General features: G+C 45.4%; 1 protein-coding gene across 1 annotated transcript in view; it reads left to right on the forward strand.

The window, feature by feature from the left end:
* The window catches only part of POLL (DNA polymerase lambda), a 36654-nt gene extending 23449 nt beyond the window's left edge, over positions 1-13205 (forward strand). Inside the window, exons 6-9 of the mRNA XM_063961885.1 lie at positions 5931-6104; positions 6375-6503; positions 11696-11864; positions 12329-13205. Of these exons, the coding sequence (XP_063817955.1) occupies positions 5931-6104; positions 6375-6503; positions 11696-11864; positions 12329-12690 (834 nt within the window). The 3' untranslated portion in view covers positions 12691-13205. The remainder of the gene's footprint in view (positions 1-5930; positions 6105-6374; positions 6504-11695; positions 11865-12328) is intronic.
* The last annotated feature ends 3061 nt before the right edge of the window (positions 13206-16266 follow it).

Consider the following 16266-nt stretch of genomic DNA (forward strand, 5'->3'; position numbering starts at 1 on the left):
GGGACTGTAGCAACGGGGTTCAAAATGACCCACCTTGGGCTACCTTCTCCACGCTATTGAATACGCTGGTAACTAGGCTATGGGACCTCCTGTGCTGTACAACCGCTTATGGTCCCCGCAGTTAACCCGCCATGGGCAGATCAACTGTCTGCTCAGTTACAGCAATTGAACCAATCACTGACTACTCAAAAGTCTAACTCTCGCCCGCCTAAGACCAAGGGGTCCTCTAAGCGGGCCATTACTTCCTCACAATCCACCAACGTCCCAGACTCCTCGTCTGATGAGGATGGCGTTTATACTGACTCCACAGATTCTGATCCCGACGCTTCTGATGGGGAATCTGTTTCACAGGTGGATGTTCCTTACTTGTTGGAGGCTATCAGGACCATTCTTCAAATTACTGATGACCCGGTGCCTGATGCTGCCCCTAAGAAACCGGACAGGTTTAAACGTCAGAAAGTGGTTAAACAAGTTTTACCTCATTCTGACCATTTAGTTGACATACGTCAGGAGTCCTGGGAAAATCCAGGAAAGAAATTCACGCTTCACAAGAAGATGCTGGCTCGCTACTCACTCGCAGCGGAGCTAAGTAAAAAGTGTGAAACACCCCCTCCAGTGGATTTGCAGGTGGCGCGGCTGGTGGTTTCCTCAGCTCTGCCGGTAACTTCCGTCACGTCTCTGAAAGAACCGACGGATAAGCATGTGGAGGGTTGTTTAAAGGCAATTTACACCCTATCTGGTGCTGCACATAGGCCCACCATTGCAGCAACATGGACTACAGAGGCTGTTGAAGTGTGGGCTCAGGAGCTGGAGGCGGAGTTGCCTTCCAACGCTTCTGATCATGCTAGACAATGTCTATCTTATGTTGTCACAGCTTCTCATTACATTAAGGAGGCGGCTTCTGATGCCGGTATTCTGGCGGCCAAGGCTTCTACTACGTCCATTTTGGCTCGCCGGATTCTCTGGTTACGGTCCTGGTCTGTGGATCTGGACTAAGAAAACCCTGGAGGTACTCCCTTTTAAGGGAGACATTCTTTTCGGAGAAGACCTCAACAAGATAGTGGCTGACTTAGCTTCTGCTAAAACAGCATGTCTACCTAGTACTGCTCCTTCGGTGCCAAAGGCTAAGAGTACTTCCTTTCGCTCCTTTCGTCCTTCAGGGAAAGCAAAGGATCAGGCGTACCCGAAACAGGCTCGCACTTCCAAACCCAATAAGCCCAAAACCAAACAGGCCTGGGCTGCCCGTCAGCCTGCTTCCAAGACTGATAAGCCTGCCGCATGACGGGGCGGTCCTCCCTCTGGGGGATCCCAGGGTGGGGGGCCGATTTCTAGGGTATACCCAGGAATGGTTGAAGACCACTTCCGATGCCTGGGTACAGGAAGTCGTCACTCGAGGTTACTCCGTATTCTTCAAAAATCATCCCCCTCATCGATTTTGCCTGACAGACGTCCCTTCGGATCAGGTGAAGGCAAAAACTCTTCATTCGGTGGTACAGTCCCTACTGGACACAGGTGTGGTAGTACAGGTGCCTCTGGCTCAGAGAGGCAAGGGGTACTATTCACCGCTGTTCCTAGTCCCGAAACCGAATGGGTCATCCCGGCCCATTCTCAACCTCAAGTCCTTGAACAAATTTGTGAAGGTCTCCAAGTTTCGTATGGAAACTCTTCGCTCTATTGTTCTGGCATTGGAACCTGGGGATTATATGGTCTCCCTGGACATACAGGATGCTTACCTGCATATTCCCATTGCAATGTCTCATCAGCAATACCTGAGGTTTGCGATTGGCAACCTCCATTACCAATTTCGGGCGTTACCTTTTGGTTTGACCACGGCTCCGCAAGTCTTCACCAAGGTTATGGCGGTAATGACGGCTGTGCTCCGCCGTCAAGGGGTCAGGATCCTACCGTACCTGGGCGACTTGTTGATCCTGGCAAATTCCCCAGAAATTCTCCTACGCCATCTAGATCTGACTATCCAGTTCCTGCAAGCCCACGGGTGGTTAATCAACTGGAAGAAATCTTCCCTGGTCCCTGCTCAGAGCATGGTGCACCTGAGGGCGTTGTTGGACACTCACAACCAGCGGTTGTTTTTGTCTCAGGAGAAAGTCCTGAAGCTTCAGGACAGGATTCGATGCTTCCTATCTCATCCGCAAGTGTCGATACATTCGGCAATGCAAATGCTAGATCTCATGGTGTCTGCTTTCGATATGGTGGAGTATGCTAAATTCCATTCCCACCCTCTGCAGAAGCTGGTTCTTGCCAAGAGGGACGGCCTGCCTCACCGGATCAGGTCTCAAATTATTTCCTTGTCTCCGGAGGTCTGTCTGTCACTGAGCTGGTGGCTTCAGGACCAACGATTGAGCAGGGGTCGTCCCTTCTAGATCTCCAACTGGGTCCTTCTGACGACGGATGCCAGTCTGAGAGGTTAGGGCGCGGTGTTGGAGCAACACTCCCTTCCGGGTCGGTGGACCAAGGAGGAGTCTCTCTTCCCGATAAACATTCTGGAATTGCGGGCGGTGTTCAACTCATTGAACTTGGCCCAGCATTTAATACAGAACAGACCTGTTCAAGTACAGTCGGACAACGCCACCACGGTGGCGTACATCAATCAGCAAGGCGGTACTCGAAACCGCATGGCAATGAGAGAAGTATCAAGGATTCTTTAGTGGGCGGAACGCCATTATTATTATTATTATTATTATTATTATTATTATTATTATTATCCTTTATTTATATGGCGCCACAAGGGTTCCGTAGCGCCCAATTACAGAGTACATAAACAAATAATCAAACAGGAAAACAGCAACTTACAGTTGACGACAATATAGGACAAGTACAGGGTAAATAAACATAGCTACATCAGCAGATTACACTGGAATAAGTATCAGATGGCAGAAGACTGCTGGATTTGGTGCAGCTGAAGATTATTAAAGTAAGAAAAGGGTAAGCACATGAGGGAAGAGGGCCCTGCTCGTGAGAGCTTACATCTGCCAGCCATATCGGCAGTATTCATTCCAGGGGTTCTAAACTGAGAAGCAGACTTTCTCAGTCGTCAGGACATACACGCCGGAGAGTGGAGCCTCCATCCAAAAGTGTTTCAACTCCTCGTGGACAGGTGGGGCCTTCCAGATGTGGACCTGATGGCGTCTCAACACAATCACAAGGTTCCGGTCTTCGGAGCAAGGACAAGGGATCCTCAAGCAGCGTTCGTGGACGCACTGGTAATTCCATGGAACTTTCAGCTGCCATATGTGTTCCCTCTGGTGTCACTCCTGCCCAGAGTAATAAGGAAGTTCAAGCAAGAAGGAGCAATCCTACTTCTGATCGCTCCAACATGGCCCAGACGGCACTGGTTCTCAGAACTTCAGGGTCTCTCAATAGAGCGTCCCCTTCTACTTCCACAACGCCCAGATCTCCTCGTTCAGGGCCCCAGTGTGTATCAGGATTTAGCCCGGTTGGCCTTGACGGCGTGGCTCTTGAAGCTTCCGTCTTGAGGGCAAAAGGATTTTCTGAGGCGGTCATTCAAACCATGTTGAAGGCCCGGAAACCGGCTTCTGCTTGAATTCTTACTTTGCTTGGTGCGCATTTAACAATCATGACGCTTACAAGTTTAGTATGGCCAAACTTTTGGCTTTTCTATAACAAGGCCTGGACTTGGGCCTTCGTCTGGCCTCCATCAAGGTTCATATTTCTGCCTCGTCTGTTTGGTTCCAGAGAAAAATTGCGACTTTACCTGATGTACATTCACTCAGGGTGTGTTGCGGATTCAACCTCCCTACGTCCCGCCTGTGGCCCCTTGGGACTTGGTGGTTTTGGAGGCGTTGCAAGGGTCTCCGTTTGAGCCTCTTGAATCTGCAGACCTTAAGTGGCTTTCTCTTAAGGTGTTGTTTCTGTTGGCTATTGCCTCTGCTAGACGGGTGTCGGATTTGGGTGCCTTATCTTGTGGGGCACCATATCTGATTTTTCACTGTGATCGGGCGGTTCTTATAACACGTCCTGGATATTTACTTAAGGTAGTGTCTTCTTTCCACCTTAATCAGGAGATTGTTGTTTCGGCCTTTGCCTCTGTCTTCCAAAGAGCGGTCTTTGGATGTGGTACGGGCTCTTTGTATCTGCGTGAAGAGAACTGCCTCCATCAGGAAGTCGGATTCTCTCTTTGTTCTGTTTGGTTTTCACAAACGTGGCTGGCCTGCTCACAAGCAGACACTAGCCAGATGGATTAGAATGGTGATTGCACATGCATATATACAGGCTGGCCTTCCAGCTCCTGCTACCATAAAGGCCCATTCTACACTGTCGGTTGGACCTTCTTGGGCGGCCCGCCATGGTGCGACCCTTGAACAATTGTGCAAGGCGGCTGCGTGGTCCTCAGGTTAAACTTATAAGGCATAAGGTTCTATGCCTTCGATACTTCCGCCTCCAAAGATGCTTCCTTTGGACGCCGGGTTCTTGTGCCCGCTACAGTGCGTCCCCTCCCATAAGGAACTGGTTTAGGACATCCCCAATGTCATTCCCTGTGGAGCCCAGTGTACCCTGCAGCAGAAAACGAGATTTATGGTAAGAACTTACCATTGTTAAATCTCTTTATGCGAGGTAGACTGGGCTCCACAGGGTGCCCACCCTGACGCACTTAGCTTCTTTGGGTTGGTATGGCATTAGCCGCTGACACTTTCTCCTGTCGTGAGAATGTGGTGTATGTGGCTACTAACAGTTGTCGTCTCTTTTGCCTGCTACTGCATTGGACTGGTTAACAAAAACTGAGCTCCTGTGCACGGAGGCGGGGTTATAGTGGAGGCGGCGCTATGCATTCTGGGAAGAACGTCAAAGCTTTTAGCCTGTTGGTGCCTCGGATCAAGATCCTACTCTACACCCCCAATGTCATTCCCTGTGGAGCCCAGTGTACCTCGCAGAAAGAGATTTAACAACGGTAAGTTATTACCATAAATCTCGTTTTCACACGGAGTTCTTTAATAATAGGGTTGCAGTATTTACTATACATCTTTGCTGCAGTTATGCCAAAAGGCCCCAGTTTACGTGAGAATCTTTTAGTGTCGGGCGTCGTTTTTGCTGAAAATGCGTCTTAGTCGCAACACAATGCTACTAGGACGCACAAGGAGTCTGTGCTGATTAATTTGATATATGACACTTGTATATCTGTGTGCGACAGAGTTTCTGAATCTGTACAAAAAGTGCTATAATGTAGCAGCTGCAGCGGTTTTCCAATACAAGTTCTGTTCTACTGCGTATACAGACTTGGTCACACACGCACAATGTACAAGTGTCATACATAATCAACAGTCTCCTCGTGTGCCCTAGTTGCATTTCCGGCAAACAATACACCAGGTATTAGCAGAGTTACATGGAACCTGCCGGCTCACTCACGGCAGGCATCTCGCACTGCTTGACATATTGAGGCCGGATGTATGAGGACGCATCTGTATATAGAAACTAGTAACTCTGGGGTCAGAAGCTCAGTTTGGCTGGAGACCAATATTTAAATAAGTGTCACCTCTATTGTGACCTTGGATGTCTAGTCATTGTCCCTGACCCTAAAACTTCTTTCTTCATCTGCCACTGCAGGAATAAAAGTGCTAAATAATACTATGTGACTAGAGTACAAATAATATAGATAATGGTAATGTTTAAATAATATAAAAATAATAATCCTAATTATTCTATAATATTTGGTAGTATAAATGCAGCATATAGGAGAAGCAAATAGAGAACTCACTAGGAATGACATACAGTAGCTCCATATGAGCAAGGTAAAAATTGAATAGGGAATAAATGCCTTTTTTCTAAGTTGTCCTCTTCTGCTCGCAAATGATGTCACTTCAACTCGTCCATGGCAAAAACCATTTAAGGTGTTAATTAAAATTATGGGTAACATCCATAGGGCTGCTGTTTGTACACTTCTGTTCTGTTTTTAGGAAGCTGCTAAAATCCCAGGGATTGGTAAGAAAATGGCCGAAAAAATTGATGAAATTCTGGACAGCGGTCACCTGCGTAAACTAGACCATATGAGTGACAGCGTTGCCAGCCTGGAGGTGTTCTCTAACATCTGGGGAGCCGGTGTAAAGACAGCCCAATGCTGGTACCAGCAGGTGTGTGTGCTCCGCTAATCAGCCTAATCGCATAATGTCATGGCGTCTTGTGTGTTATTTCAAAGATGTCTTCCTGACTGTGAAAAGTGCTTTGACTTATCCAGGGAAATGACTGTTCTGAGGCAACAGTTTGTTCCAATTTTAGATTTTGCGAAGGCAAAAAATGTCTCTTCCTTCACAGTTGTTTAATGGTTGTCATCATTAGTCTTACACTATAAAGTCTTGTAAGAAGTATTTAGCAATGTCTATAAACCTATCTGTGTTTCTTAGGGATTTCGGACTCTGGATGATATTCGTACAAAGGCAAATCTCACCACACAACAGGCCATTGGCTTGAAGCATTACGAGGACTTCCTAGATCGCATGTCCAGGGAAGAGGCTGGAAAAATCGAACAGACTGTAAGACCATTGTATTCATAAGTTGCTAACAGTATGTTGCTTGTATGAGGGTGTGTGTGTCAGCTTCACTGCCAAGTATGCATCTCGCTACTGGAGGACCAAGTCCACCTAACATAGCTTTGTTGAGAGATATGGATTTCTTTGCAGTGTTGCAGACTTATATCAAGTGAACCAGATAAAGGGAGGTATTTTCAGAGGGAGGAATCTATCGGTTTGTAGAATATGGTGGTGGAGATTAAAAAAAAAATACATTCTATATACAGTATGGGTCGAATCCTATGAGTTATGCCTTATATGAAGACTGCAAGGCAAGAGCCTTGGTGCGTCTGCTTCACCTGTATTGTCCGTACACCTCCCTCCGAGCCTGTACTTGTGTTTATCTGCAGGTCGCTTAGGTTCTCCACTAGGAGGTCTGCCTCTGTTTAGTTCAGATGGTATATTGTGTGTTCTCTCTGGTGGCCATGAATACACCCCAATACAAGCAAGGTGCAGCCTCCTACAAAGCACATAATGCAGCTGGGACATAATAGGTTGTCACTTTGTTAATAAATAGTTGGCAATCTGTGAACAAATTCCTGGACTTTCTTTTTAGAAAAGTTGATTAAAATAAGGTTAAGCTACCTCTGAGATCTTTTGCTGCTGGGAATGGGACCAGAAGACATGGTCAAGCTGTGCAGATAAACTCCGCTTTACTCCAGCCTTTGTTTTCTGGGTATTTGTGCCTTTTGCCTCTGAAATTTCTCTCTCTTCTATTATTCGGTCACAACATTAATATATTCTGCTAAGAAAAGGTTTTCTCTCCCACAAGCTTCTGTAAGAGCACAGCTCTTTGTGATGATCATCAGGACACACTATTTCAAAGACAGTCTGTTGGAGAAAATGAAAGGCAGCAGAGTTGGAACGTTGCTGTTGAGTGACAGGATCCCTCGGGGTGGGTTGGAACGGCCCGCTTTATGTTACACCTGCATACACCCATCTCCGTGGAAGCATCGGTCATTGCGACGCTGTCACTCAGCCACAGAGCCTGACCTCAAAGAATGCGCACCGCACCGGACCCCACTGAGAAACTTGTTCCCATGCGTATGATTAAAGGCCAAAGGCTCAGTCCCCCAACTGCCGCCCCTCCCTTTTTGTTCAAACACGGTTGTCACGTAAAAGATTTTCAAGAATGACTTTCCAATTTCAAGTACCTTTATTCTCCCCCTCCCCGTCTTTTGAAAAGTCAGCCAGGTTGTTGTGGCTGCTGCGGGAGGAGGAGCCGAGTCCTATTGTTGTTGTTGATTGGATTACTTGTCCTGGGTCTCTAGGCCCCTGTGGGTGATGCATAGTAGAAAGAGGGGATTAAGGGATTAGCCACTGTCCTTGCTGTATGTCACATCAAGATATCTTGGGGGGGCTTCGCACTCAATTGCAGTGTAGCAGGTCTTCAGAAATCTTCATTAAAAAGAGACAAATATGCATAAGAAAGGAGTTGTGACCTTCTTAAGCATGTCACCGGCCCACAGGACAGAATTAATGGGTTTATTCTGCTAATGAAAGATGATCCTTAATTGTTATAAGGTGATAAAGAGGAAAATAACACAGAAAAGGCAAATTAGGAAACTATAAACCCCATAGTATATTTATTGATGGCACTATCTGCGAAATGTCTTCCAGAGATATGTCACACTATTTGTGAGCCATTGTTTTATTAGGTCTGCACCAATAGCCATAGTAATAGAAAGCGCCAGGCGCCCAGTGACGCTTTAGATTATGTAAGAAAATCCCTGATGGCATAACCCAAATTCTGCATATAGTATTACAAGTGTGGGGGTATGCTATTCAGTTGCAATGTAAAGTTAAGCATACTGCTGATATAAGGTGATTCTCACATACGAGTGTGTAATTCTTCCTACATTCCATCACAGAACACGCAGAATGAGTCATATGATACATGTGACATCACAGCTCTCCAAATATAAGGTTATATCTGACTTAATTACATTTTCATGCCAAGTGTGGATGGCTGTAATTGAACAGATTGCAATATTTGTCTCCTGAGGCAGGTGTTTATTTGCCTGAAAGGCATTAATACATTTTTCATTTATATAATGTGTATTACTTTTATTTAAATAAACATGATTATACATCTTTTTTCTCCTTTTGGATGGCACCCGTATTGATTACACCAGATGTTAATTATGGAAACATTTTACATCTGCAGTAACCTAGAACAACCAATCGGATATTTTCATTCATTCAATGAACTTGTACTGTTTCAAAGCTTATTTGTGGTTGGTAGCTACGGTTTGCTGCAAGCTTAACAGTCACCCCTAATACGTGGGACCATACAGGTGTACGTGCTACCATCTTGCTTACTAATACATTAGCTGAGTGTGGTTATTGTGACCTGCACAAGTTTTCTCTACTTTATGCAGTACTGTATTGTAAGGCTTCCACCTCCTCCTGTTTGCATGGACTGATGCATATTTAGTTATTTGTACTACACGGTTGTATTATTGATGCTGTAGATCAGGCATGTCAAACTCAAAATCCCAATTGGGCCGAATAATCAAGGTCAAAGGGGTATATTCAATTGAAGTCGAAAGCTGCCATCTGTCGAAAAGACGGCAGTTTTCGACTTTTTTAGGTCGGAAAGGGTTCCGACCTATTCAATATAACCCCAAATTATTCGACAAGTCAAGGAATTCGACTTGTCGAAAAGCACATGGATCAGCGGAATAGCTGCCGATCCACGTGCTTGTGTCGAAAACGGGGCGTTGGCCCCCTTTTCGACCATCTGAATTTGACTTTAAAAAAAGTCGAAGTGAGATGCAGGAGCACAGACGGGGGAGAGCCGCGGGCAGAGGGGGAGAGCATCGCCGGAGGAGACAAGGAGGAGGAGACGGGGTGGCAGATGGGGGAGAGCAGCGCTACAGCAGCGGGCAGCGTAGCCGGAGGATGTCACAGCCGCCGCTCACAGCAGCGTCCACCCGGCTCCAGCAAGTGGGACCCCCCTTTCCCGGTCTCCGGCGCTGCCCTCCCCCATCTCAGCTCCTGCATCTCAATGGATCCGACTTAAATTGAATATACCCCTAAGTCTTGTGTGGGCCGCAAGAAAAAGAAACAGTCTTATATGCAATTTTCAAAGGTTTTTTAGAAAAACCAACAATAAAGTAAAAACAAAGAGATGTCTAGTATCGTGAAGAATACATTAACTTTAATGCAGTGGTGCAAGTAGGAAAAATGTATTAGTGGTACTGTGTGCGTGTGCATTAATGGGTGTGTGATGCACACATGGGGGCCAGATACAAGTATGCCCTCAGTAGTGCAGTGCCAGATACGCATAGGCCACCAATAGTGCCAGATACACATATGCCCCACAGTGCCAGATATACACATGCCCCCACAGTGCCAGATATATACATATGCCCCCACAGTGCCAGATATACACATATGCCCCCACAGTGCCAGATACACACATGCCCCCACAGTGCCAGATACACACATGCCCCCACAGTGCCAGATACACACATGCCCCCACAGTGCCAGATACACACATGCCCCCACAGTGCCAGATACACACATGCCCCCACAGTGCCAGATACACACATGCCCCCACAGTGCCAGATACACACATGCCCCCACAGTGCCAGATACACACATGCCCCCACAGTGCCAGATACACACATGCCCCCACAGTGCCAGATACACACATGCCCCACTGTGCCAGATACACACATGTCCACACTGTGCCAGATACACATATGCCCCACAGTGCCAGATACACATATGCCCCACAGTGCCAGATACACATATGCCCCCACAGTGCCAGATATACACATATGCCCCCACAGTGCCAGATATACACATATGCCCCCACAGTGCCAGATACACACATGCCCCCACAGTGCCAGATACACACATGCCCCCACAGTGCCAGATACACACATGCCCCCACAGTGCCAGATACACACATGCCCCCACAGTGCCAGATACACACATGCCCCCACAGTGCCAGATACACACATGCCCCCACAGTGCCAGATACACACATGCCCCCACAGTGCCAGATACACACATGCCCCACTGTGCCAGATACACACATGTCCACACTGTGCCAGATACACATATGTCCCACTGTGCCAGATACACATATGTCCACACTGTGCCAGATACACATATGCCCCCAATGTGCTCACCGCCGCTGCTGTCTGCTGCCTGGGATCTGACGCCCAGCTGTGTGTGAGGGCAGGAAAGCACAGAGTGCGCCTCTCATGCTCCTCAGTCCGGTCTCCAGCAGTGGCGCGGGTATCTTAAATCAGGCGCTGGTTCATGAGCCAATTAGAGCTCGTGGACCGGCAGCTCCTGATTGGCTGCCGTTCCGCAAGCTCTGATTGGCTCACGAACCGGCGCCTGATTTAAGATACCGGTGCCGCCACCGGAGAAGGCGGTCAGGCTGCAAAAGGACCCCTGCCCGCAGGCCGCAAAAGGAAGTGGAGGGGGCCGCGATTTTGACACCCCTGCTGTAGATTATGAAGATGATGAGATCTGTATGGGGACACATCTAGCTGATTGTACAAACCATCGTATGTGTTTCATTGTGACTATTTAGTGTATGAAGGGTGTGCACTTTTTAGAGAAAGCACTATACATTCAATGTGTTAATGGTACGGCATTATACGGCAGACACTATTTATAGTATTACATAGACAATGTCTGCTGTAAAAATTTCTAGTAACCTGATGGAGGCAAATTGTAAGGGCAGCACTGTTGTGTAGAGAAAATAAAAAAAAATTGTGTTAAAGTTAATATTTGTTCTATTACTCAATCTTTTCCAAGACCTATTTTTACCCTTTAAAATAATGGAGATGTTAGAAAAAGCTAAATAGGTATATTGGGTGCACTAAATTAGGGCATATTCACTCACAAAACATTAGAAACAAGTTACTGAAAATGCCTTTTTTTATTTCAGCCAAAAGATGTACAGGTACAGCGTTCTTTAGTGTGCCACTGTGACTACTTTGCAGTGTATCACATTAAATGCTATGTGTGGTAAGAAAGCTTTGGAACGGTGCAGTCTTATGGATAGAAAAACTGAGATTTTATAGAAAAATAACAATACAGCGAAATATTATAGTAGCTGTGAATGGAGAAAAATGTTATTGTTTTACATCATATCAATTTGATTGCCTATTTTTTGTCTCTGCCAGGTCAAAAAAGCGACTAGCGAGATAAACCTGGAGTTAATCAGTGTGGCTTGTGGCTCTTACCGGCGACAAAAGTCAACATGTGGGGACGTAGACGTTTTAATTACACATCCTGATGGAAAGTCTCATAAAGGAGTTTTCAGCAAACTCATTGACAGCCTTAAGTTGCAAGGTGCGTAAATATTCCCTGTCCGTCAGATGAGACGAAATGTATACATTCGCTTTAAACAAAAGGCTGCATCGCAAATCATATCCAAGCGGTGTTTTAGGACACCGAGTCCAACCTGTACTTATTTATTAATCAAAGAACAGGAACCAGTTTCCTGGAATCCATGCTCGGGGAAGCCTGTAATTTAGTTGTGCTAATGATAAAGTGCGGCATTTCAGAACTCCTACGCATTATTAATCTCTGGATTTCTTTCACCTGGCACAGTGGACATAACAGAATGTATACTGTATCTATATATATATATATATATATATATAAATATATATCTTTAGTTTAGAAGTAGGCGAGGACAAATGGGAGCCTTTGCTGTTTGTTTGTTTGTTTGTTTGTTTGTTTGTTTTATTTAATTGAATTACCCATTTAATCTTTAATGTTCTTTCTCTTGTATCTGTGCTTGATCCTTCCAGGATTCCTAACTGATGATCTGGTGAGCCATGAGGACAACGGAAGCCAGAAGAAATACATGGGTGTTTGTTGTTTGCCAGGACCGGGGCAAAGACATCGGAGACTGGACATCATAGTTGTGCCTTATGGGGAGTTTGCATGTGCTCTAATGTATTTCACTGGTTCGGCTCACTTCAACCGCTCCATGCGTGCTCTGGCAAAAACCAAAGGGATGAGTTTGTCTGAGCACTCCCTGAACATGAACGTGGTGCGCAATAGGAGCGTGAAGGTCAATGCTGGCTACCCTGTGCCAACGCCAACCGAGAGACATGTATTTGAGGTCCTTGGTCTTCCTTTCAGAGAACCGCATGAAAGAGATTGGTAGATTCAGTAATGGTTAGATGAATTGGATCATGGGGAAGTATTGCTTCTAAACATCTAGTCTATGGTTTAGAGGTCATCAGGTTATTCATAAATACCTGTAATGTGAGATGAGTATTCAAGCGTTCCTGTTACTTTAACATCAGTGAGACACAAAAACAAAGGTTCTCATGACATAATAATGTCACTAGGTTTAAATGAATTGATTAATAATGAATGTAACCTTTCCGTCTACTGCGTTGCAAGAAGGTCTCTCATGGCTGTCCATAACATCTTTCATTATGCGGGTTGGACATATATGGGCCAGCAGAAAAGATGCATATGATACTAGCCGTTATTGAAAATTGGTCTCCACTGGCAGCTTTTCTGTTGGACAGTTAAATCTGTATATGTCTTAGGACGAATACATGTGGGACGCGTGGTGTGACCACTTGAAATTATGACACAGTTCTACTACATTTAAATATTTTAATATGATAAATATTTAATAAATTTGCAATACCAGATAGAAATAGAAAACTCTACGTCCAGATGTCATCAAGGGCTTCGGCCAATCATCACAAATTGTGGGATTATATGGCACAGTTGTGGTTAGTGAACGTATGTAGGAGAAGCGTGACTGTTTACTGGATGACTGTTCTATTCTCAAAAGAAAAGAAAATAGTTTTTTGGATTATTAATCTGTAGAAGAATTCAGCAGCATCAGGAGTATCAGTCTAAATTGACCCATACACTACAACAATATGTCTGAGGCTGAAGTCGGAGGTGATTTCCCTTGAACTCTCCCAGGAGTGGTTCCATACGATTCCATACAATTTGGTACTTTTTGCATGCAATATATTTTATGCGATCCCAGCCATGCCTGCGGGAACTGACATATCACGAGTGCAGCACTAACGATCTAGGGGAGCCGATCCGGGAACGTGCATCAGATCGGTTCGGAAACACATCCAAAATGCCCGATTTCACTCGATATATATCGGCCCAAATGCCCGTAATTGGATGAAATCGGGCATTATCGTTCTAGTGTATGGGGCCTTTTATTATTACTTACCATACAATATTACTGGTATGCACAAAATGAGGTTATCCTGCAGCATCATTGGTTACATGTCCCCCAAACCAAAAGTTGCCAGCATCCTATTTATGTCAACAGACTTACTGTACTAATTAAGAAAAGAATTTGGTCTCCCTGGGTATGCAAGATTCCCATATGATGTATATGAAATATTTAAATATTTTAATTCTGATACAAAATCTGGTGGTCTACGTATAAAAGCTTCTCATGTGATGTAAGATGCTCATGTAAAGAATTTAGGAATTTTTTTTTTTTATGTTATTTGGCCAGTATTTGTTTACATATTTATTATCTGTCATTTTTATCTCTTTAAAATCATGAATTAACTATGAGAAAATGTCTTCGTAATACCTGTAAAATATCTCTGATCACTGAGAAGGCATATTACGTAAAGTCCACAGTTTAGGTTAGTTTTTTTTTTTTTGCTGATCTATAAAAAGTTTCGGCACTGTGCCATTAATTCAGTTATTAGCAGATGACTAGTTACATTCAAAAATGAGCGCAATGGGCGATGGGCTCTATTCCAAACAGCGCATTAGCTGTGTGGGGTTTGTAATTTCTTCTTGTATTCATGTGGGTGTCTTCAAGGTCCAAAATATATGTACTGGTAATTTAATTGACTTTGGCTGCAATTGACTGACTGTAGTATATGTGTACAGGGACTGATGTGAATGATTACAGAGAATGTTTACAGCCGTGCATTATGTGTTGTGCTCTATAAGTCTAGGATAATTATATTTAGGATCATTCACTTAGAAACATAAACTATTATTAGTAATAACCTTAGGTCTAAAATGTACAACTTTATGCATTCCCCTCCCGGCACTGACGAGTAGGTAGACCAGTAAGTATCCTTGTTGTGCTTAGAGGTGTAAAAGGCTTTGGGCAGAATGTAATAGCCTGAGAGAAGCAGGAAGTGCGGGGTGCAATGCGACTCTTGCCAGGTAAATGATTGCCGCTTTAAAAATCCGGGCAGACTCGAACAAAATCCCTCGCTTCCTGCTTCTCAAGACTATTATATTTATGGCCCGATTCAGTAAGGATTGCAAATTCTGCTAAGCAGCCGAATTTGCAATCCTTGTGATCGCATGCTGGGGCCGCTTAGCATGCTGACTGCCTCTCCCCCTTTCCCCCTCCTCCCTTGATCAAGCAGAAATTGCGATCACACTGCAATTTCTGCTTGATAGCAGAAATTAGAGTTGCCTCCTGCCAGCGCAGGATGCCCGCCGCCATCTTTCTGTTCACAGCGGCTGTATGTGGCATCAGCTGTCGCGATCACACCCACGCCACACTCCCCATTTTGATGATGCCGCCCCTCTTTCCCCGCCTCCGCTCCAGCAATGCTCCGAAACAGAGCGTTACGCCCCGCAAACGCCTCTGATTGACAGGCAGAGGTGTTAGCATTTTCTGCGAGCGCCCTCAAAAAATGCAGGCACATGCGCAGGACGGCACTGTAATTCCTTTTTGTAATTTTTGCGGTTGGATCGCTTATTGTGATCCAACAGTTTAGTCCTGATTTCTGCCAACTTTAAGCTGGTGCACATTGAAGTCCCTTTGCAGAAAAAAGGCAATAGCCGTAACAGCAGTATAACACAAATAGGAGTCTTCTCTCATTCATCTTAATGCAATAGACCTGATTGCTGGGCTGCTAAATTTGTAGAGCTGCAATCAGATAGTCGCCACCCAAGGGGAGTGTATATTCACCGTGCAAGTGTGCGATTGCATTTGTATGCGCAGCTGCAAAAAATACCTCAGTCAGCGGACAGCTGCAAATCCGTTCGCACCTCACCATTGAATTATTTTTCCAGTGTGTGCAGTCTGTGCGCAGCCCAGGACTTACTTCTCCAGTGCAAAGAGAACAGGCTGATCAGGGCCGGAGCTGACGTACCTCCCTGAGAACGCTTGGGAACGCCTGCATTTTCCCTGACACTCCCAGAAAAAGATCAGTTACCGCCCACAAACGGCCTCTTCCTATCAATCAGCATGCACCTGTCGCTGTCAGGCGATGCCTGTCGTTTGCCTACGCGCGTGCGCATTGAGGTGCATGCCCAGTCTATTGCTGATTGCCCGCTGTGCGAAAACACACAGCAGCTATCAGATCTGATTCACCCCCTTTGTCCATAAAATGATGGGCTCTGGCAGACATGTAGATGCAGTCGTGCAAATTGGGGTAAATTGCAGGTCCAGAGCAGTATTTGCCCTCTGTAGCAGCCACAGGGCACTTTGTAAAATACCTCCAGTGTACTGTAGGCAGCTAGTTATGAACTCGACCAGTCTTCAGTCTATAAATTCAGTAGGGACTAATGACATCTCTGAGGCCCGACCCACGCTAGGTATCACCTGAAAAGTGACTGTCATGAATAGTTATTCAGCTCATATTCAGCTTCCTCTTTTCTATTTTGTAGATGGACAGTGGGCCTAATTCAGACCTGATCGGTGCTGTGCGTTTTTTCGCACAGCAGCCGATCAGGTCTGAACTGCGCTGGCGCATGCCAGACAGCC

This window comes from Pseudophryne corroboree, chromosome 3 (assembly GCF_028390025.1).
Source record: "Pseudophryne corroboree isolate aPseCor3 chromosome 3, aPseCor3.hap2, whole genome shotgun sequence".
In the NCBI taxonomy this organism is placed as follows: Eukaryota; Metazoa; Chordata; class Amphibia; order Anura; family Myobatrachidae; genus Pseudophryne; species Pseudophryne corroboree.